This window comes from Pinus tabuliformis, chromosome 7 (assembly GCF_031772625.1).
Source record: "Pinus tabuliformis cultivar Carrire ecotype Pingquan chromosome 7, CPIR1, whole genome shotgun sequence".
NCBI classification, from domain to species: Eukaryota; Viridiplantae; Streptophyta; class Pinopsida; order Pinales; family Pinaceae; genus Pinus; species Pinus tabuliformis.
Window position 1 is genome coordinate 934,114,949 of NC_142293.1, and position 24,911 is coordinate 934,139,859.

General features: G+C 37.6%; 1 protein-coding gene across 2 annotated transcripts in view; it reads left to right on the plus strand.

Annotated features, from left to right (window-relative positions):
• The window catches only part of LOC149250707 (uncharacterized), a 218,118-nt gene extending 197,498 nt beyond the window's left edge, over positions 1-20,620 (plus strand). Inside the window, exons 4-5 of one of the 2 annotated variants that reach the window (XM_089459203.1) lie at positions 19,065-19,155; positions 20,023-20,620. In XM_089459203.1, the coding sequence (XP_089315329.1) occupies positions 19,065-19,121 (57 nt within the window). In that variant the 3' untranslated portion in view covers positions 19,122-19,155; positions 20,023-20,620. The remainder of the gene's footprint in view (positions 1-19,064; positions 19,156-20,022) is intronic. The other variant, XM_089459202.1, reaches the window with a different exon arrangement.
• Positions 20,621-24,911: the final 4,291 nt, after the last annotated feature.

Here is a 24,911-nt window from a genome sequence, read left to right on the forward strand (position 1 = left end):
AGGTCAAGACCTTCAATGTGATATAGAACCTCTCTAGGGGCGTTGTGAGATAATTTGTCACTTGAAAGAGGATTTTCACTCCACTTGAGAGACCTAGAAGGAAGCCTATGCGAGACCTAGGGTTTATGAGTAATTGTGGGAGGAGTTCCTCCAATGTGCTCTCTAGGTCAAGATAGGTAGGGAAAAGGGTCTAGAATGATTAATTCTTTTGAATTTTATGTGCAAATGACCCCCAATAAGACCACCAACCCAAGATGTTCAAGATGGGTTTCCAAAGATGCAACTAGGGCTTGAGTTTTCTTGCAAACCAACTGTGGGAATTGCTCCAAACTTGGAGGGTCACTAGAGGAGACACCATCGCAGATTCTTGCACAATTACTTTCACAAAACACCTCTTCTAATGCAATTCACAGGCAGCGCTAGTTGGCCTTCTAGGAGGGGCCAAAATTTTTTGGAGAGAGAAAAAGAAAGGTGAGGAGAAGGTGACCACCAATTTTACTTGGATTAGTGCCTAATCCTTGGGCTATGGAGTCTATGATGATTCAAAATTTGGCCAAAATCGTCTTCAAGGAGGCTAAAACTGATGCCCTAGCAACCACTCTTTAACATTTACCCACCCAAGATCTATGGAATTTCATGGAAGAAAAACAAATTTCAACCCACTAGGAAAATTCATCTACTTGTTATGCAATGAGTAACATGTGCAATAAATTAGAGCACAAAAGGACTAGCTAGTTCCAATAATTCCACACATTAGACATTATTTCAAGAAAGATCTTCAACAAATAACACTTACAAGATAACAAGAGATATATCCAATCATACATCAAGAAGCAACTCCAAGATATAACGAATATTTCAGCTCCCAAAGATATCGAAATGCATCAAAAGACCTCCAATAGACATCCAAGAAGGAGTGCGAAGTTCGTACAAGAGAAAGAATCCAAGAAGTGATGATGATGATCTCTCACAAAAGGAGAGATCTCTATTTATATGATCCTCAAATGGTTCAAAATAGCCTAAGATGTCCCCAACATTATTTTAATGTGCAAAATAACATGTCCTTGGAGACAAGCCCACCAAGTAGCTCCTAAAGTGAAGACCAAGCCATCCAAAATAAGCCAAAATGATGAAATTATGGTGTAGGAGGGCTGTTGGAGGGCCTCATTTAGTCCTCAAGGTGCCATAATGAGAGTGAGGGCTCCATGAATGATAGACAAGGGGGTGACACCTTGATCTCTAAGCAAAAATCATGTGGTGCTCTCAGTGGCTCTGGGGCACAAATATTGGTCTCATGGGTCTCCTGATGGAAAATAAGCATGTAGATTGCTCCAAATGAGGGCACAGAAGATGATGCTTTCCCTCCCATGTCTCAAGGATGAGACAAACCTCCTTTGAGCCTCAGATCAAGATCAACTGCCAAACCCTGTTTATATTGCTAAGCTGACTGGGGGCATTGTTGGTCCAAATGCATCATCTCAAATATAATGTGGGCAATGAACAAGTTGTTGAGGGCGCTGAGGTTGCCCATGGCATGAGATAATGCTCAGTCACATGATGGAAACCCATGGCTCTTAACACTTCCCCTACAAGTGTCAATATGATCCTTTGGTGGGCATGGGCTCCAGTTAAGTTGCCCAGTGCATGATGAAATGCCTGCTAATCCTGTATAAGATCTATTGTCACACAGAGTGTCTAGGCACCACGACAACGACTCAGATCGGGGGCTGTCACTCTGATCCCCAATTTCTCCGTTTACGCTGTCTCCTTATAACAGGGTAAGGGGGGTAGACCCTATGGAAAAATGGAATGAAGAAGAACTGACTGGGTACCAACTAGTTCGGGAGACACAGTGAAGCAATCAAGTACTTGATTAAGATTTAGCAACACTTATAGGATTTGATTAGATTTTAAACGATTGATACCAGTGCCTTATGGAGTCAATGATCTTGCTAGGGAAATTAAGATCAAGTAATAGATTAGCAATTGCTGCTTAGATGAATGACTATCTTATATGAAATGCAGATCCTAAAGCTAATGTGAGATGCAAGAATCTTGGTTAATTTTAGTTAAATGTCTGTTTAAATGTAAATCCTTCAATCCTTTCTGTGTTGAACCCGATTTTGTAGTAATTAGCAGAGAGAAGATAAGGTGAAGCACACTAAGGTGTGATTAACGATACCTCTCCTGAAAATATAACATACCCGGTGCCTCCGGCGATGTGGCTCTGACGACCGCAAGGTCACCGTTTTAAGTACTATTAAAAGCAGACTTCTCAAGAAAAGATGGATGGATACCTATCTCTCTATCGACCAAGCTTATGCTTGGAAGTAAATTTTATTTATGCAAAGCTAACTTATATGCAAATGCATCAGATGATGAGATGAAGTTAGACTCTAGGATTATAAACACTTGTGTCACAAGAGCCCTTAATTACCAAAATGAAATGATCGCTTTATTGGATGAAGACTTAAAAATAAACCCTTGAAAATATTACATTTAAACGACAAGCTTATTTCATATCTTTCTGATACAATTATAGCTCAAAGAGAACAAAAACTTCTTTCCAATTTAATATCAATATCAATAGATGCTCAAAACATAACCAGCGTAGGAAACAAAGATATGCAATCTATTACAATTCCTCTACGGAGTACTTTAACAATCACTTGAAAATATTCGTAAAATGTCTAACATGTAACACACATTAAATAATTCAGCAATGATGATCAATTTAAATAGATGCAAATTATTCTAACAATCAAATTTCTAAAGATCCAAATACTTTAAAAAACCATGAAATTTAAATGCTAATCAATTCACAATCATAGAATTAAAATGATTTATGCTTAGTGACCCAAATCTAGGAAGATCTACCACTTTCCTATAGTCAATCTTTAAATACAAAAAATTTAAGTGTGTTTGACTATAGAGAAATGAAAAATGTCAATACCACAAAGTTTTCTTTTAGATTTTACCTTTAGCCCGAAAGACACCAAGAAGGAATTTTAAATTGACAATTTAATTAGTCCTTAGGAAAATTTTTCGATGTGCTAAGTTTTACGAAACAAGTCTACTGCGGTAAATGATCTATGTGACCAAAACAAATCAAAAGGATTTAATACTTTTTAAATATTTTATGGGCCAGAAAAATGACAAATGAAAAATGAAGCCTTTTTTATTTTTAGGATTTTTGATTTTTATGATCTTTTAGTTTTAGAGTTTTTTATTTAAAAAAAATAAAAAGGCAAAATCAAAATCATAAAAATTGAAACAATGTAATAAAATAAAATCAAATAAAAAAACAAAACCGAAAATCGAACTTTTTTATGTTTTAGATTAAAAAAAACAAAATCAAAATAAATCAAAACAAAACAAAATTCATAAAGCTAAAATATATCAAACCCAACCCAACCCTACGAATATACAAAGTTAAAAAAAAGGAAAACACAATTTTAAATCAAAATGTTTGCAGGCCCGAGGGCATTCGACAGCGGGAGGGAGCAAGACAATACGTTGCAGGTCGACGGATGATGGCAGGGATGGAGCAGTTCGATGACGAGAGGATGAGATCTGAGCGATGGGAAGGAGGGACAGGGTAGGGAGAAAGATGGACAGACAAAGTGGAGGGTTTTAGTGAGCTGTTTTGGCAGCGATGAGGAGGCTGCGATGGAGAAAGCCACAGGTGCAGGAGAGAGATGCACGAGGGTGATGAAGAGAAGAAGCAACGTTGGAATGGACTGACGTAAGAGGGAATATGGCTGCAGCGAGAGGGATCCACTAGTTTGAGGGTTGATGGAAGCACGCAGATGCAGAAGATAGTTGTAGCAATGGGCTTGGCTGTGGATTTGCAAGTGAGGAACTCGAATAAACTTGCTGGTGATTGAATGGCAATAATTTTTTTCTTTCGAAGATCTCCTAGAGAAGAGAAAAACGCAGCAAGAGAGAGGAATAAACCCCAGGCAACAAACAAATCCGAATTTTTTTTGTTGGAAAACTCAAGGCAGCGGAGAAACTGTAGCCCAAACTCAAGGTAAACTCAGGAAAACAAGTTTTACAACAATGTATTTTAATGCTTCAGATTTATTAATAATACCCCTGCAAAATCGTTTCCATATTTAAAAAAATTTAAAACCTCTGAACTGGAAAAACAATGCTCCTGTAAAAATGGCTTTTTGAGGCAAGATCTTACCCTCCAGGGCCTAGATCTGGCTTCAAACCAAACTTCACCTTCAGATATACATCCTGTACGTAAAAACAAAAAGACCTTGAACCCGGATATACAAAAAATAAAACCCAACCTAAGTCAGAAAACCCAAAATTTTTACAGATCTATGCACAGAAATCGCAGATCTATCAGATCTAGGGAGTGTGAGTCCAACTCTGCTCCCAGATCTGACAATCTAAGGCTCTCAAAAGCCATATTTATCAATTTAGCACATAAAAAATTAAATTTTTAAATTTTAGATGAGGTGCTTAGCTCAAAACCCTTCATGCATCACCAATAAAATTCTTATGATAAGCCCAGGATCAAATTAAGCTCGACTCTTCAGAAAACACGGATCTGGAGTTGGTTGGTCCAACTGAAAACTTCCCCAAACGCACGATCCAACTATCAAAATAGAACGAGAAAATGATAATAAAATTCAGATAAATAGGGATACCTGCTATTACATTCAAAATTTAAATTACCAGTTAAACCCTAGCGATTGAGCAAGATACTTGTACTCAAATTACTCTTCAGAAGCTATCACCAATGGCTAAAAAAAATTTATGCATGGAAAAGACACATCTTACAGTGTTTCCATGAAGAGTAACACCGGTGAAATTTAACCCCAAAGTCTTCTTTAATTATTCAGAAAAAAGTTACAAGAGAGCTTTTCACTTACCACACGTCTGAGAGATCGGATGGATCAACTGACAAATGACTTCCTATTTAAAGATAAATCTTCCAACGTCTAGTTCGAGTGATCCTCGTCAAAGCTATCTCGATTGTTGATGAGGATTAAAATTTCTTTTAATCTCATCCATTGAAATATTAAATTCTTGAGGCAATGCGAATTTTTCAATTAAATGCATTTTAATTAACTCAAAAATAATTTTTTTGAGTTAATTTCCTCAAAAATTTGACTTTGACTTAAACCCCAAGGACCAAAGGCTTAAAATTTAGCAAAATAATTAATTTACCTTAGTCCTGGGACCTTTAAAATTTGATTTTTAAGGATCGGCAAATTTTGCCTTTGGAGAATTTAAATTTAACTAGTACCTAGAATTAATTAAATTTTTGGCTTAGGATTTCAATTATTTTTTGGCCATAAAATTTAATTAATTAACCTATGAGGGGATAAATTATTTTTCCAACCCTCAAGACACTTTACATCATGATTTTCATATCTTTTACATCATAAGGGGGAAGCCCATCTGAAATAGACCCTCATAGACTACCCATTTTTGCAACACAAATATAATTCAACAGACCAAGCAATTTGTAATAAAATAATCTAACCAAATAGTTATGATTTTTCCAAAATCACTTTTACGTAGACTCGATCTATAACACTAGGACTCGCCAAAGATCCCAGTGACAAAATACATTCCGGCTTTGGGGTGAGACTGAAGGAAAACTCTGCCGACCATCCGAAAATGGATCAGTGAGACAAAAAACCTCCCAGAATGTAGATCGTCACCAGAAAAGTAGGTTTCCCTAGGCAATTACATACATGACACGATTCTGTTGAGATTATTTACATCATATACATGTAGAATGGGTTTACATTATAATATGAAGATCAAACTGATGATGATAGTTGGACGACAAGGACACATTGATCAGGCGCTATCCCTTTTGCGAAAAAAGGGGGTGTACTACTATGGGTTGTTGACACATAGTGGTCAACATCTGGCTCTACTTGGGGACACGTCATTGCATCGTAGGAATGTGAGAATCCAGAATCTGCATCCACGCAACACACGATATAACATAAGTAGCGTCCATTCAAAAATAATCATATAACATTAAGCACATGAAATATATAAAATCTTCATTTATTAACTATCTAGTAACATGAAAAGTAAATCTAATCCTAAAACAGAAATGAAATGCTGAAATAACAAGGTGAAGGGTTAGAAATACAATACAAAGGATGCCCCAAGGGATCAAATGTCATCTTTGAAGAATAACTTGAGCATTGGCCATTTGCAGGTATGTCAAGTGGTTCGCCATCCAATCTGCTCAAGTGGAATGTATTTGGCCCAGCAATGTTTCGGATAATGTATGGTCCCAACCACAAAATGTCAAATATCTTATGTTTTCTTGGTTTTTCATTCTTGCGATCCCAAAGCAGTACCATATTTCCAACCTACAAAGATCTAGATCGAGATGATTTATCAAAGCTTTTCTTAATGTTAGATTGACTTTTACACATATTATCAAAAGCTATCCTACGAGTTTCATCGAACTCCACAATCTGATCAATACTATTTTGAACAACGTCTTTATTAGTAGAAAAACGCTGAAGGAGTTGATAAGCTAGCAATTTAAGGTGCACATGTATAGTTACATCCAGGCCATAAACTAATTCAAAGGGACTTTTACCAGTAGCTTTCTTTTTAGTAATCTTATCTGCCCGTGAAACATACTTGATTTTACTGTCCCAAGATCGCTTATTATCTCCTACTATCTTCTTGATAATGGTTATAAGATTTTTATTACTTGATTCAACAAGTCCATTACCCTGAGGATAGTAATTAGATGAATGAGATAAGACAATGCCATACTTGAAACAAAAAGATGAAAATTATGAAGAACTAAAAACCTTGGCATTATCAGTAGTGATCTTAGTAGGGACACCAAATATAGTAATGATATTATTTTCAATATGAAATCCATAATGACCTTTTCAGTGGCATTCTTAGCAGGGATGGCTTTGACCCATTTAGTGAAATAATCAGTAACAGTCAAAATCCATGAGTAGCCATTGCTATAATTTTCATGAAACTTCCCAATGAAGTATAGACCCCAATGCTAAAAAGGTGCCTCCACAACCACAAGTTGTAAGGGCAGGGTAGCAAGCTTCTGTTTCCCAGTGAACAGTTGGCAGGCTTGACAACTTCTAACAAACTTATGCACATTAGAAAAAATCGAAGGCCAATAATAACCAGCTCTCAGAATTTTGTGGGCAGTAGTTCTAGCAGCGTAATGACCACCACAAAATCCCGAATGAAACTCGAGAATTAACTTCTTGGACCCAATTTCATCAACACACCTAAGTACTATGCCCTCAGGATTTCTCCATCCAAGGCCATCCTTCATGAGGCAATACTTAGTGGTTTTTAATCTAAGAGCCCTTCTCTTATGAGTGACTAAATGGTTAGGACATGTAAGATTTAACAAGTAATAAATAATGTCCTTGTACCATTCATGCTCTCCTAATATTTGCAGCGCAGGTGAAGATGAATTGTTAAGACAAATCAAACCAAGAGCTTTCTCATTGCCTTCGGTCATCATTTCAGCCAAGCCTTGACCTTTGACTAACTTGGTGGGTCTTATCTCTAAATCATATTCTTGTATTTTAGTAACCCATCTAGCATGAGTCCCTAAGCAATCAGTTTGAGTTAATATATCTTTAACAGCAAGATGTGGGACAAAAGCAATGATTTTGGAATAGCCCACATAGGTTCTGAAATGCTTAAGAGATTTGACTAAGGCATAGGCTTGATTTTCCATGGTAGTGTAATTTAATTCAGATTTTGAAGCGCTTGACTCATGAAAGCAATAGGTTGCGCGTGACCATCCTTATTTTTCTGTAATAAGACACCAGCAATGGTATCTTCAGAAGCGAAAGAGAAAATCATGAAATCCTTCGAGTAATTGGGACTAACTAAAACAGGAGCTTTTGCAATAGCACCTTTGATTTCTTGAAAAGCCTTTTTGCCATTTTCTTTCCATAAAAAATTTACATCCTTTTTCAGAAGACTTTGAATAGGCTTAGCTACTTCTGTGTAATTTGGAATAAATCTTCTAAGAAAATTTGTTTTTCCAAGAAAAGACTGAAGGGATTTAAGATTATGGGGGAGAGGAATCTTTTGGATTGCCTCAACTCTTTCAGGATCAATCTTGATTCCATCTTTAGAAATGATGTGACCAAGTAATTTCCCTTCAGTTACTCCAAAAACAGACTTAGTCAGATTTAAGGAAATCCCATATTCTCTACATTTATAAAAAACTTGCCTAAGATGACCTATATGACTAATACCATCCTTAGAAAAAACAGTAAGATCATCCTGATAAATTTCGATAATCTTCCCAATTAAACCCTTGAAGGCATAATCCATAGCCCTTTGAAATGTAGCCCCAACATTGGTTAATCCAAACAACATTCTAATATATTCGAAAGTACCCCATGGTGTGGTGAATGTAGTTTTGTGACGATCTTCTTTCTTAATCCATACCTGATTATATTCAGAAAAACCATCTAGCAATGACATCATTGCAGAACCAGTTACTCTTTGCAACATAGTCTCCATGTTTGGCAAAGGGTAATTATCTTTTTTACATGCTAGATTAAGGTTTCGAAAATCGACACAAAGTCTAATTGTACCATTCTTTTTTCTAACAATCACCAGGTTGGAACACCATGTTGAATGCCTCGGTTGAGCAATAATTCTTGCTACAAGCATGTTTGAAAGCTCCTTTTGAACCAAAGGGGCTAACTTAAGATTTATTTGCCTAAGCTTTTAACAATAGGGTTTAACATTTTCATCTTTCAAGGGGATAATGTGCTCCATGACATCTTCCCTATAACCTTTTAATTCATCATAAGAAAATGCTAAAACATCCCGATATTCACAAAGTAAATTGGTTAACTTTTTCCTTTCTTCATCATTAGTACCCTTACCAATTTTTATAATCTTTGGATTGCTAGAGGTACCAATGTTTACCTCGATGAATTCGCCTAGATCCATTTTATTTTGCTCTTTCATCTTTGTGGCATCATGCCGATCAAAGTGCTGTTCTAAAGAAACAACATTCCTAGGAGTAGGATTTATAATATCTTCATGATCATTAGATCCATCTTCCTTAGAATTTATCTGAAAATTTTCAAACTCATCCAAATTATCAAGAAAACGAATCACTTGTTTCTCGTCATCAAAAACTTGCTAATGCTCTGAGTTTTCTGGAACAGAAGGCCTAAATATAACTTCCATTTTTATCTTATCCTTGATCAACCCATCGGGTAACTGCAAAGGAGAAGCAGCTATGGCAAGCTCATTTGCCAAACTATTCTGTTCTCTCGGGATAGCTTCAAGGTCAAGAACATCAAAGTATTCCATAGTATCCCATACAACGTTTCGATAATTCCTTAACCTTTGATTTTTACATGGAAAATTATTTTTTATTTGCATGATAATTAAGTCAGAATCCCCCTTGATGCTTAAGCAACTTAACTCTTAAAGCCTTTGCCAACTCAAGACCCAACAACAAAGCTTCATATTCAACAATGTTGTTGGTTGCTTCAAATTCCAATCGATAGGCAAACTTGAAAATATGACCAAGGGGAGATTTTAATACAATTCCTATACCCTTACCATGTCTAGACGATGCACCATCAAAATACATGTACCAAACTTTATCCTTGAGATCCCCCATCTTTTATTAACCTTGTCATCGGGAAGAACAATGGAATTAGACAGAATAACATAATTCCCAATGTCAAATTGTTCTTTAATTATCTCATTATGAGGTCTCTTAGGATCTTTAACATGGAACCTTCTCTCGGGCTCTCTATTAAGTCTTACAAACCCATCACCTCTAGGAGAAGGAATCATAGCATATGACCAATTCATTTGAATACTCCCTCCTAGATTAGAGGCCCATTTTCTAGATAAAAGCATACCCCAAGCATCAGGCACATCAACAACAACAATGTCCATAACAATCATAATGTTAGGGTAAACCGATAGATGAACTTGTAAATCCTTGATTAACCCATGAACTTCAATCTTCTTAGAATCCATGGCACATATATTGTAGTAAGGCCTAGAAACTCTTAAATTAAGTTGTTCCATGACCCTCTTGGTCATGACACAAGCTGATGCACCAGAATCCAACATACAATTATTCAATTTATATCCATTAACTATCAAAGTAATAACGAATGGCTGATGATCTTTGTTATCTGAATCCAAACTTTGCAAATATATAGGGGCATCCTGATAATCAACTTCAGGTGCCTTCTGTTGAGAAACATTCACTTGAGGAGCTTCAATAGCTTTTAGTAACTTATCCCTTTGGGAAGGAATCTTCGCAATCTCGACGACAGGAACTCATATTTTGCATTATTAAACCAACTTCCCAAATCGATATTTAATCCAGAGTTTGAACCTGGGTTAAAAATTCGAGGGGGAATTTGATTGCCACTTTGATCTTTATCCCTTCTTTGATAAGTTAAACCCTTATATTTAACAATTTCCATGACTTGCTCTGGAGAAGGCTTTTCACCAAATAATTTAACCATCATATCATTTTCATGATCAAAATTATTTATACTAAAAGCTAATGTGGAAGGCCTAACATCTTGACTGTTTTCCTTAACTTCCATCCAGTTTTCCATAGACAAAGAAAACTCTTTACCTACCACATTTATTTGATTACTTGCCCCAAACATTCCATTATCCAAAATCCTTCTAACCGTGAGGCAAGTAGCTTCGTCATGAAGAGCATCACAAGCCCGACAATAAGGCGGAGCTTCATCGACCAAATTAGTAGATTCAAACGGATTAGGCGGTCTTTGCTCACTAGATTGACCTTTCTTTTGCCAATTATTATTATTATTTCTACGCTGGAAATTCTGCGTTTGAGCTCTTTCCATTTGAACCAACCTAGTCTGCAAAGTAGTTATCTCCTTAGCATGGTTAGAGATTAATTTCTCTTGGTTAAGCTCCATGCTTTCAATTTTTTGCAGTAACTTTTGAATAGGGTCATCATCAGATTCTTTAACCTCTTTTCCTTTAGGTTCTTTCAATTTTGTTGAAGCCCTATCAAAACCTGGGATTTCAAACTTCTCAGATGCCTTCTTATCTTTTTCAAGCTCTACCACTAAAGCTTGACAATCCCTATAATCAGGAAGTTTAGCACGTCTTAACTCATAAGAGAGATCAGGGCTAAAGGCATCAATATAGAAGTCCTGAAGAGATTTATCAGGAGGTTTATAATCTTGAGGTAATTCCTTAATAATATCATTGAACCTCTTATTAAATTCTTCTGCGGTCTCATTTTCTCTCTTTTCAATGATACTGATAACTTTTACGAGATGCCTTTCTTCTTTCTTATGTCCATACTTTTCCTTAAAGGCATTAATAATCTATTGCAAAGAATCGAATGAATCATGAGGCTTTTCCGTAAACCAATCTAAAGCATCCCCCTCCAAGGTAAGAACAAAAAGGCTCATTTTACATCTTCATGATTATAATCAACAACCCTCGCATACTTACCCAGCCAAGAACCAAAATCTTTCAGATGAACATTAACACTAATTGCATTGCATTATTGCCCTGAAAGGAAGGCAATTTATCCATCCCATGGTTTGGAAAATCATTGGGATAACCTTGAATGTTAGCAAAGTTACAAGGGGCAAACACATTCATGATGTCGTGCTCAACTGGGTTAGGAAAAAGCAAATGGATATCAAAGAGAGCTTCTTGTCTGAGATTAACAAGAAGGGTACGAGAAGAGAGTTTGTGTAGTCGTACTTTGAGATCCCCTTCAGGACCAGGAGCAGGATTAACCAAACTGCTTGGATGTCTTCTAGTATACACTCTTGTAGAAGATAGAGGAAGTGGAGTCGCCACTTAGACAAAAATATAACTCAAAATAACTTGAAAGCAAGGAACCAAGGACAAGGAACTTATCCTGGCAAGAGACAAAAGGATGAGAAGAATGAAATGAGATGAATGTCGAAGAAACCAAGGACATAAAAACTCTATTCCCCAGCGACAACGCCAAAAAATGTTGTCGCACAGAATGTTTAGGCACCACGACAACAACTCAGATCGGGGGCTGTCACCCTGATCCCCAATCTCTCCATTTAAGTTGTCTCCCTACAACAGGCTAAGGGGGTAGATTCCATGGAAAAATGGAATGAAGAAGAACTAGTTGGAAACCAACCAGTTCGGGAGACACAATGAAGCGATCAAGTACTTGATTAAGAGCTAGCAAGACTTATAGGATTTGATTAGATTTTAAACGATTGATACCAGTGCCTTATGGGGTCAACGATCTTGCTAGGGAAATTAAGACCAAGTAATCGATTAGCAATTGCTTCTTAGATGAATGACTATCTTGTATGAAATGCAGATCCTAAAGTTAATGTGAGATGCAAGAATCTTGGTTAATTTTAGTTAAATGCTTGTTTAAATGTGAATCCTTCGATCCTTTCCGTGTTGAGCCCAATTTCGTAGTAATTGGTAGAGAGACGATAAGGTGAAGCACACTAAGGTGTGATTAACGATACCTCTCCTGAAAATCTAACATGCCCGGTGCCTCTAGCGCTGCAGAGAGCTGTGGCTCTGACGACTGCAAGGTCACCGTTTTAAGTACTATTAAAAGCAGGCTTCTCAAGAAAATATGGATGGATACCTATCTCTCTATCGACCAAGCTTATGCTTGGAAGTAAATTTTATTTATGCAAAGCTAACTTATATGCAAATGCATCAGATGATGAGATGAAGTTAGACTCTAGGATTATAAACACTTGTGTCACAAAAGCCCTTAATTACCGATGAAGACTTAAAAATAAACCCTTGAAAATATTACAATTAAACGACAAGCTTATTTCATATCTTTCTGATACAATTATAGCTCAAAGAGTACAAAAACTTCTTTGCAATTTAATATCAATATCAATAGATGCTCAAAATATAACCAGCGTAGGAAACAAAGATATGCAATCTATTACAATTCCACGACGGAGTACTTTAACAATCACTTGAAAATATTCGTAAAATGTCTAACATGTACCACACATTAAACAATTCAAGCAATGACGATCACTTTAAATAGATGCAAAATATTCTAGCAATCAAATTTCTAAAGATCCAGATACTTTAAAAAACCATGAAATTTAAATGCTAATCAATTCACAATCCTAGAATTAAAATGATTTATGCTTAGTAGCCCAAATCTAGGAAGATCTACCACTTTCCTATAGTCAATCTTTAGATTCAAAAATTTTAAGTGTGTTTGACTATAGAGAAATGAAAAATGTCAATACCACAAAGGTTTCTTTTAGATTTTACCCTTAGCCCGAAAAGACACCAAGAAGGAATTTTAAATTGACAATTTAATTAGTCCTTAGGAAATTTTTTTGATGTGCTAAGTTTTACAAAACAAGTCTAATGCAATAAATGATCTATGTGACCAAAACAGATCAAAAGGATTTAATAATTTTTAAATTTTTTATGGGCCAAAGACCACATAAAAAAAATTAAAATCTTTCAACGCGAAAAGTTTAATTTTGATTTAAAATTTTTTAGACGGTCTCAAAGTCACATGAAAAATGAAACCTCTTTTATTTTTGGTTTTTTATTTTTAGGATTTTAGATTTTTATGATATTTTAGCTTTAGAGTTTTTTATTTAAAAAAATAATAAGGCAAAATCAAAATCATAAAAATTGAAACAATGTAATAAAATCAAATCAAATAAAAAACACAAAACCGAAAATCAAAATTTTTAATGGTTTCGATTAAAAAAAACAAAATCAAAATAAATCAAAACAAAACAAAATTTATAAAGCTAAAATATATCAAATTGAACCCAACCCTACGAATATAGAAAGTTAAAAAAAAGGAAAACAATTTTTAAATCGAAATGTTTGCAGGTCTGAGGGCGTTCGATGGCGGGAGGGAGCAAGACAATACATTGCAGGTCGACGGATGATCGCAGGGATGGAGCAGTTCGACGACGGGAGGATGAGATATGAGTGATGGGAAGGAGGGACAGGGTAGGGAGAAAGATGGGCAGATAGAGTGGAGGGTTTTAGTGAGTGGTTTTGGCGGTGATGAGGATGCTGCAATGGAGAAAGCCACAGGTGTAGAAGAGAGCTGCACGAGGGTAATGAAGAGCAGAGGCAACGTGGGAATGGACTGACGCAGGAGGGAATATCGCTGCAACGAGAGGGATCCACTAGTTTGAGGGCTGATGGAAGCATGCAGATGCAGAAGATCGCTGTAGCAATGGGCTTGGCTGCAGATTTGTAGGTTAGGAACTCGAATAAACTTGCTGCTAATTGAATGGCAGTAATTTTTTTTTCAAAGATATCCTAGAGAAGAGAAAAACACAGCAAGAGAGAGGAATAAACCCCAGGCAACAAACAAATCCAAACTTTTTGTTGTTGGAAAACTCAAGGCAACGGAGAAATTGTAGCCCAAAACTCAAGATAAACTCAGGAAAACGAGTTTTACAACAATGTATTATAATGCTTCAAATTTATTAATAAAACCCTTGCAAAATCGTTTCCAGATTTAAAAAAATTTAAAACCCCTCCAAAATCATTTCCAGATTTAAAAAAATTTAAAAACCCCTGGATTGGAAAAACAATGCTCTTGTAAAAATGAATTTTTGAGCCCAGATCTTACCCTCCAGGGCCTAGATCTAGCTTCAAACCAAACTTCACCTTTAGATTTACAACCTGTACCTAAAAACCAAAAACCAAAAACACCCAAACTCGGATATACAAAAATGAAAACCCAAGTTAGAAAACCCAAAAAAGTTATAGATCTATGCACAAAAATGGCAGATCTATCAGATCTAGGGAGTATGAGTCCAACTCCGCTCCCAGATCTGACAATCTAAGGCTCTCAAAAGCCAGATTTATCAATTTAGCACGTAAAAAATTAAATTTTTAAATTTTAAATGAGGTGCTTAGCTCAAAACCCTTCACGCATCACCAATAAAATTTTTATGATAAGCTCGAGATCAAAATAAGCTGGTCTCTTTAGAAAACACGGATCGGGAGTTGGCTGGTCCAACTGAAAACTTCCCCGAACGCTCGATGACCTAAAAATTAAAATTTTCCTGGAAAACTCAATCCGACCATCAAAATAGAGCGAGAAAATGATAATAAAATTAAGATAAATAGAGATACCTGCTATTACATTCAAAATTTAAATTACCTCTTAAACCCCAGCGACTGAGCAAGATACTTGTACTCAAATCACTCTTCAGAAGCTATCATCAATGGCTAAAAAAAATTTACGCATGAAAAAAACATTTCTTACAATATTTCCATGAAGAGTAACACCGACGAAATTTAACCCCAAACTCTTCCTTTATTATTCAGAGAAAAGTTACAAGAGAGCTTTTCACTTAGCACACGACTGAGAGATTAGATGGATCAACTGACAAATGACTTCCTATTTAAATATAAATCTTCCAATGGCTAGTTCGAGTGATCCTCGTCAAAGCAATCTCGATTGTTGATGAGGATTAAAATTTCTTTTAATCTCATCCGTCGAAATACTAAATTTTTGAGGAATTTCGAATTTTTCAATTAAATGCGTTTTAATTAACTCAAAAATAAATTTTTTGAGTTAATTTCCTCAAAAATTTGACTTTGACTTAAACCCGAGGGACCAAAGGCTTAAAATTTAGCAAAATAATTAATTTACCTTAGTCTCGGGACCTTTTAAAATTTGATTTTTAAGGACCGACGAATTTTTGCCTTTGGAGAATTTAAATTTACCTAGGACCTAGAATTAATTAAATTTCTAGCTTAGGATTTTAATTTATTTTTAGCCAGAAAATTTAATTAATTAACCTATGAGGGGATAAATCATTTTTCCAACTCTTAAGACATTTTATATCATGATTTTCATATTTTTTACATCATAAGGGGGAAAACCCATCTGAAATAGATCTTCATAGACTAGCCATTTCTGCTACACAAATATAATCAACAGACCGAGCAATTTGTAATAAAATAACCTAACCAAATAGTTAGGATTATTCCCAAATCACTTTTACATAGAATCGATCTATAACACTAGGATTCGCCTAAGATCCCAATGACAAAATACATTTTGGCTTTGGGGTGAGACTGAAGGAAAACTTTGCCGACCATCCGGGAATGGATCGACGAGACAAAAACCTCTCAGAATGTAGATCGTCACTAGAAAAGTGGGTTTACCTAGGTAATTACATACATGACACGGTTCTGCTGAGATTATTTACATCATATACATGCAGAATGGGTTTACATTATAATGAAGATCAGGCTGATGATGATAGCTGGCTGACATAGACACATTGATCAGACGCTATCCCTTTTGCGGAAAAAGTGGGTGTACTACTATGGGTCGTTGACATGTAGTGGTCAACAAGATCTAATGCGTCTCCTCACCTTCATGTACAATAATTCATTAGTGCATCTAAGTGAATCAAGCTTATTAGTCAAGGGCACAAATGAGACTTCATAATGAGTTTCCCTTCCAAATTTGGGGCTTCGAGATTGTAATGGTGTTACCTCCCTAGGTAGGAGTGGTTAATAAACAACCCTATTAGGTGTTCCCAACACCTAAAGGGAAGGACATGTCCAAGGAACATCCTTCAAGTGGTAGGTGTCATGTGGATAAAGATGAGGTGGATTGGGACACAGGGGTCTCAAGGCCAAATGACATGAGCTCAAGGGTGGTAATGATGAGAGATGTCCACATATTTGGGTGCATGAATGTTGGAGGTAGCAATCGTTGTACATGAGTTACCCCAAACCTTTTTTTTCCACCCTTCTTCATTTGCCTTTTGCCTTTCATGATTTTTCTTTTATTTTACTACTCGAGCTCTAGGGGATGAGTGCATGCTATGTATGATATAGCAGTGATTACCCCCTTAAGGTGGGGTAGTTCATTGCCCACTAGGGGTTGGGACATACATGGGTTCCTTAATGATGCAAGGGGCACTCATGAGGGCCCTAGGAACCAGGGTGATGGCCATAATGATAAGGGATAAAGCTCATGTTTGGATTTTTCCCACATGCTAAATTCTATTGTCCCAACCATCTTTTGCATTTTGTGGTATTATTTCCTTTTGTATGTGTCCAGACTCCATGATATGATTTTATCTTCTTTTTTTTTAGTTGCATCAACCTTCGGGGCATCGTTCCAGGCCAAACCCAGACATGTGGACAAGAGGAGGGGGAGTACTAGAGCCTTGTGGACCGAGTGTTCATGTGGACCTAGAGAGGGAAGATGATGAAATAGGGCATGTAATGTGCAAAGGGGAGTGCAAAATGTTGAATGGGAGACGGGACCATGCTACCAAAATTGGGGTTTCCTAAGTAGTGCCCATCTTAAAGCTATAAGCCAATAGGGGAGATCCCACAGGACTAGGGTTGAGGATTAAACCCCCATTTAAGGTGAGGAAACAAGGCTATAGTTGAAACCCTTCCTTCTTCCAAGTCACCCAGTAATTCATACCCAAGTGTGCCCAAAGAAAAAAAGAATAAGCACCTAATTGCACAATGAAAGACATACCTTTAGGATTGAATGGCCCACCTGCAAACATACACTCTCGATAGATGGGCGAGGGGACATATGACTGGCTCAAGGAGCGAAAATCAATTGGCACAATATTGGCTACACTAGTGGCTGTTGGGGCTACTCGCTGCTGTCTGAAGACAAATCTAGGAGAAAAATTCTCCTATGGGGTCACCCACTGGTGGTGGGTAATAGTACCCAAAGGCAGCCTCCTGGGTCTCATACTACTCAAAATGTCCATCTCTGCTCTAACAATCCAAGTGCTACTAGCCCTCCTGTGTCTCAGAAGGTGAGACCATCCTCATTTGGGCCCTGAATCTTTTACCATCCCTCATATGATGCTAGGCCGACCTGGGGGCATGCTAGGTCCAGGTGTATCATCCATTGTAGTGCAAAGCAGCATAATGCTCTAGGTGTGCCCAAGGGTAGGCATGATGTGTTGCTATTGCTCGGAGCCCCAAGGCTCTCAATGCTTTACTTATGCATGCCAATACACTTTTTTGGAGCTTGGGTACCTGTGGGTAAGGCACCCAGGTCATGGGTTGCTGAAGCACTTGAAAATCGTAACATAAAGTCTAGTTTAAGCAACCAATCATTAGGGACAATAATCATTTTTGCATCCAAGTGAATCATGCTTGAATGTAAATGGCTATTTAATACTTCAAATAAGGTTTCCCTTCCAAAATTAGGGCCTTGAACTTGCAATGGTGCTTCCTCCCTAGGTAGGAGCGGCTAACGAACAACCCTATTAGGTGCTTCCAGCTCCCAAGGGGAAGTAACATTTCCTCAGTCCACGCTTTAGTTGATAGGTGTTAGTGAATAATGATGGTATGGAGGGGAGAAGACTCCATGGCCAAGTGCCATTTTCAAAGGGATCAACATGATGGGGATCCACATCGTGGGTGTATAGATATGATGAGGGAGTAATCGGCCTTTGTTTTCCCACCCCTCTTGTGCGTGAGGCTTCAAGTTTCAAAGTCCTATCAGTCATAAAAATCAATCAACATTTAGTAATTCCAGCCAAGCAACTGGTCTCCTCAGATCAATCAAATCGACTACTGAGATGCTAATCAACAGAATTTGAATGTTTAGGCATGGAAACTGTTCACTTCCAGATGAATTATTTAGCATCAAGATATTGGTGTTTTTTAGTGATATATTCATCAAAGCTCAGTTCAATAGTTTAAAATTGAAGGAAACACAAGTTATTGTTACTGATATGATTATTCAGACTTGTGATTGAGGTTGGTAATGTTAGATTGTGAGTTCTTAGACAATTACAAAGTCCAAGATCATATTGTGATGAGTTGTAATTCTTATTCTTGATGAGATGTTGTGATGATCCATTTGATGAGTTGTCTATGAGCTTTAGATTTAGAAGTCGTCAAGTTCATGTACAATAAATTTATATCATGAGATCAATACAGTGTGAAAATAATACGTCATAAAGCCTTTTCTGCCATTTGCTTGTCTTGTCTTGCTTGCGTTAATTGTTAATGAACTCATCTCCTGTTCTCCTTTCCACAACATTCAGATTTTGGCTTGGAGGCGGCCAGACACACAGGAGTCTTTAGAGATCTATCAGCTTTAGCCTGAGCCTGCTTTCCTATTGTAATCAGATCTGAGTATAGTGATCTCATCTCAATCTTTTGAAATGCTTTGCTTTTGAGCCTTTTGCTGTGGATCAGAGATTTTTGTGCACTTCTGTTCATCAATAAAACAACTTGAATCATTTTGGTGGTGGATTAATGTCTATGTGTGTGTGCATGAAAAATCAGTGATTTCACTGCTTTCATAGCTTCTCTGTTGAAATTTAGTTATCATGTGAACTAATTAGATTTGACAGATTCATCTGATCAGTTTTCCTGTTTCTTTACCCCATTTCGTTATCAACTTTTTCTTTAGTCCTTTCCTGATTCCATGCCCATTGGACTCATGGCACCACTCGCTTCTTTAATTTTTAACTCCAAGCTTCGAGTTTTACTGGGGATTCCCCAGAGGCTAGCCAGCACTAGCCTGAAGCAAGAGGTATTCTGCAAGGTCACATTGGCACTTTCCCCACCTGTTTCATTCTATCCCCTTGTACCAAAATCACAGGGGTCAATTTCGTGTATAACAGGAGGTGTATCCTTTTTCAGCCATTGCTTGAAGACTGTCCCTATGCTTCTTTATGTGAAGAGTGACCATCACAACTTTGTCTACACCTTTCTGTAGCATTACATATGTGTTGAAAAGAGTCTTCTCTTCTGATAAGAAGACTAAGTTTGGTAACTTGAAAATGTGGCCTAATGCTAACTTGGATTTCTTCTTGGTGTGTTCTCATGCTGATATATTTCCTGAAACATAAACACCTTTTAATTATGTGTATGATGTATAGTTGTTGATAGAACAAATATTTCTCAGCTACTAGGATAAGTCCGTGAAGTTTAATGTCATATGAATTGCAGTGTGTCAAGTGGAAATTTAACCTGGTTGATGTTGGTTCTGTGCAGGTACTAGTTAGCAATTCTTTTGCATATGTTTGGACAGTGTATCTTACATACATTGCAGGCTTGAAAAAGGTTAATGCAGAGCTGATGCCAGCATCTTGAATCTCCCGGGTCCCTGTAGCTATGAACGGTCTATTTTTTGAAATCCAAAGTCTTTGCACATTAATCATTCATTGCATGATATTTGTGAGTAATTCTTTGGGACACATGCAAAGATTTTGTATCTGGGACCTCTGATTCTTTGAGTTGTGTGCGGCAGAGTTTGTGCTAAACTCTGCATTTAATTACAATAGCAGTTCGTTATTCTGGATGAAATCGCTTTGATCAACTACCCTCTATCTTTTACCATGCTAGTATTAATGTTGGAGAGACTACGTGAGTTCGCTTCTAGTTGTCGTTTTAGATTTAGAAATCTGCACCCATTTCTTCTTTGTTTACTCATCTCTCCCTTGTTTTCTAGACTAAGACACTGCTATATTGTTTTGGGCATTGTCCTATTTTCTGAAATCCCTGATGTGGTGCTTTAATATGCTCACTGGGATACTATATAAATATTAAACATTGAAAAACATATTTATATTCAGGTCCATTCAAAATGAAATATATCGAGGAAACTTAATGCCTACAATTGATCTAAAATAATCTACATGAGAACAAGTAAATATCTTTATCTACTGAGATGTTTCAAACAAGGGTCGCTTGGTGGCAAGTCCCTGCTACACAAATTCAGAATCCACGATAAGACAATCCCTAGTACAGAAACAGAATGCACAACTGCCATAACAAATTTAATATTGATGCTTATAGTTCAATATTTTGATGCTTTTGATTATAGAAAAACAGTTAAATGCTTTTTAATTAATATGTAAGATTGTATACTAGCTCTCTAGTGGAACACTTCGATTGAACATGGAACATTGGTATCTCCGGGATTGGAAACCATATATGGGTCTATGTTGGCAAAGGTGAACTCAAATCTTACTATGAGAGATGTGGGAGGACAGCTAAAGTTGCACTTTATTGATATATCATGGAAATAGGATTTGCTATGGAGAGCATTGGTTTTCTGATGTTGGTTACATTGGTTTTCTGGGTGATGACTTCAAACCAGAGCGTCTATGATCTATGGCCATATGCAGACTCAATACCACATAGGATCCCTGACTTCTGTGGCATCTGTTTTTTATGATGCTTTACTGTTAAATTTAGGTATGTTCTCTGCTTAGAGCAATTTACTTCAATTTTTCATATTAACCCAATGTCAATATTCAGATTAGCAATCACATCAGCGTGATAGTAAAGTGCAGATAGAACATAAACATAAACAGTAGAAGATAAGCCAAGACAAGAGGACACAAGATGTGGCACCAGCGAGGGACAAACCCCAATGTGGGGAAACCCTTGATCAATTCTTCTTATATTCTTCAATGGTTCAGCAGAGAGAAAGAGAGAGTACAATGATTTGAAGCCAATACTTGACTTTCCAAATAGGAGATCAAAGATCTTCTCCGTAATGATGACACAATGAGATTGCAGATCTGATATGAAGGACTGAAGATATGCAGCAGATGATAGGCCTAGAACAGCTCAACCAATTACCCAAAATACTGAGGCTTTCCTTCAATAAGATTCTCCTTCCTTCGCTGCTTCACTGATCATGACAAGGCTGCTAATCTGGCACCTTTCATATACAGCAAGGACTGATGCATTTCATGGCAGACCTGGTCACTGGTTAGGGCACAAACTCAGAGTGCGACAGCACCCTAAACACACCCCACAGTCCACCTATTGACTGCGGCTCTCCTTCATACAATCCATCCAACCACACGCTGCCTTATAAGGCTGCTTACCTTCTGAATGCAGCTACTAAAAGGCCTCCAACTGCTGGCTATGGCCTGCGGCCTAGCCCAACAGTGGACTCTAGCTTTAGTCCCTTCAAACAGTGATCCAAACAGCCCTTAAACAGCAGTCCCTAGCTCCTCCTTTTTGTGGATTCTTCTGCCCAGCATACCAAGTTCAAGAACAGCTTGATCATGCCCAAACAGTCCTGAAATAGGCCACGCTGTCACTTACAGCAATGTGGCATTATGACAGTGGCTTAGGTGACTGCAACTAGGTCTCTTAGAGCTGCGTATAAGGGCTTTTCCTACTGTGGCTTAGGGCACTACTAGACAGCTACTTGAGACCTCCATTTGCTGTGGCTGGAACCTCCTTCTTTGACTGCGGCTAGGGCAGATTATGACTATGGATTAGGGCCTTCATGGATTGCGTATAGAGCCTCTTACTTGCTGCTAATTAGGCCTCCTTAGACTGCGGCTAGGGCACCCTTAAGTCTGCGGATTTATCTCTTCCTTAACGCTGCCATATCTCTCCTTCAACTGCAGCCAAATCTCTCCTTTACCTGCGGCTAAGACTCCTCCTTACTGGTGGTAGGGTAAGGCATGATCTCCCTCCCTTTAGGACTGTGCGTATAGGGCTTCTCCTTTAGACCTCACCTTCCACCAAAACCCAAACGAGTGGAGAGTGAGATCACAAGAGATGAGTGTCAAAATGACTTGAAGACCTCTTCTATTTATAATGAAACGTTGAGCATAAGTTGGGGTAATTTGGTTGCTGGCCGACCTTGACAAATTGTCAAGTAACACAAATAAATTCATATCTCTATGCATACATGTCGGAATCGGATGATCTTTAGATCAATCATACACCTCTTGATGAGAGGAATCCAAGAAAAATATCAGCTGCCATAAATAAGAAGACCCGCATGGAGTTTGGCCCTAGTTGCCAATTTTAACATTTACTAATTGTCTTATTAGGAATGCTGCTAAATGTAATTAGCCTTTGGTAAATATTGATGGTGAACCAAACAGTCATAGTTTATTTTGATAGATGGCATATGCTAATATTCACCATTGACGATTGCTATTGCATTTGCAGAACATGGTATCAATTCAAACTCATTCCCTAAATAATAGTATCCAACCAAAGAATAATGATTTTTGCTGAATCACATGAAAATATTATGCTACCTCTTATAACACAATCAACTGAATCGTATGTGAGTGAGTGTAGTGTTACCATTGTTATTAGAACTGGTTAAACTTGATAGGAACTAGTTGGTTTGGATGGGTTCATGTCACAACCTAAAAAGACCTGCGCAGATATGGCCACTCTATCGACCTTTAGGCATGTGGCACTATGGCCAGTCCAACTCAATGGTATGCCCACACCAAATGTACTATGCCCGGACCATGCCTACATTATAATTTGTTTCTTTGTTAGATCAAGTCTTACCACATAACAGTTCAACACTTAACCATTTTACCCATGGCAAATACAAAGTGCACAACACAAAATATGAACACTAGTAGCTTTATATGTGGGTGGGGCAACCGGCCTAACACCCAATCAATAGTTACAAAGTGTTACAATAGTTTTTTGCGCAACAGTCTCTCACCGAAGAAAATACAACAATACAGTGTTTCGACATGACCATGCCAAGAGTTATGCCTAGACCCTGACACATACACGTTCCCCCCTCGACTCTGGTGGTGTGCACCACAACCAATTTTCTATACCATGTGTACCCCTTGCTCCAACCAAACCGTTTGCCTCACCACATGACCAAGTTGTGCAAGCTCCCTCTTCATTTGGCTCGCACACCTCTTGTGACCTATGGTAGATGTTGATTTCTTTGTAGCATCAAGAGGTATTCCTGCATGCCAAGAGGCTTCCTAAGCCAGCCAATTTTTTTTTTATGGAAATTAAAATTAAAATTATTACTTTTGGGCTTCATGTAGGCCCCAAAGTGTCAAGCTAGGCCCACTAATGAATGGGTGTGACACTTGGTCAAAGTCCACCCCATTTGACTAGTATAAATACACGTGACTCCTCCACCTTGAGCAATTCAGAGAATCACATATCTCTTCTATTTCTGATCCACATGTGCAAAGTCAAGAGAAGGAGATTTGAAGTTTGCCTGAAGCATAGAAGATTACGATGGACCGAGTTTTGATCTACTGACTTTGATCGAGATTCTGTATAAGTTTGACCATAGAGAATTCAGACTTTGATTGCAGAATTGAAGATCAATCAATCACAACTGATTGAAGTTGTTTGCAGGCATGTTGACCACAGGGTCGAGCTTGACCTTAGGCCAAATTTCCGATCATTGACCAACGTTGAATTCTTTGTTCTTTGGAGGTTTGACCAACATTGACTAGTTGGTATTTGACCAAGTTTGGCTAGTATCTTGCACTTTGATTTTGACACAAATTTCTAGAATATTCTTGGAATTGTAAATATTTGTGAAGAACAAACTTCTCTTTATGATCCTACATTTTCATTGCATTTCTGTTGAGGCTTTTTATGTATAATTGCTCAATGATATAAGTGGCATATGATGAATTAATTGGAAATCATTAGGTAGTAATTATCAGATTAGAAAATCAACTTCTACTACTCATCCCTTTAGAAAATTCAACATGGTATCAAATCCTTGTTGAAACGAGCATCCACAAAGTCAGCCTAAGAGACAAATGTTCAACAACTTGACAATTCCTTTGATCTATTACCAAATGTTCTCAAGCTTCAGAAGGAAGCTATTCTAGAGTTAGAGGGAGCTAAGGAGAAAATCTATGTCTCTGCTCTCTTAGGCACTATTACAAATGGCAGAAATGTCTGGTTAGTGGATAGTGGTGCCTCTAGGCACATGACTGGTTTTCGAGATGCTCTCTCAGACTTGACAAGAGGAGAACCACACTAGCATGAGGAGGCAGCCCTAAAGAAGGCCAAAGTTTTTCTATGGTTTGATCAAGGGTTGGTCTGAGTTTATGGTAACTAGCCCTGGAAAAGGGGTGGAGTGTGCCCTCGTCTGGGCTGCAACAAGGAGG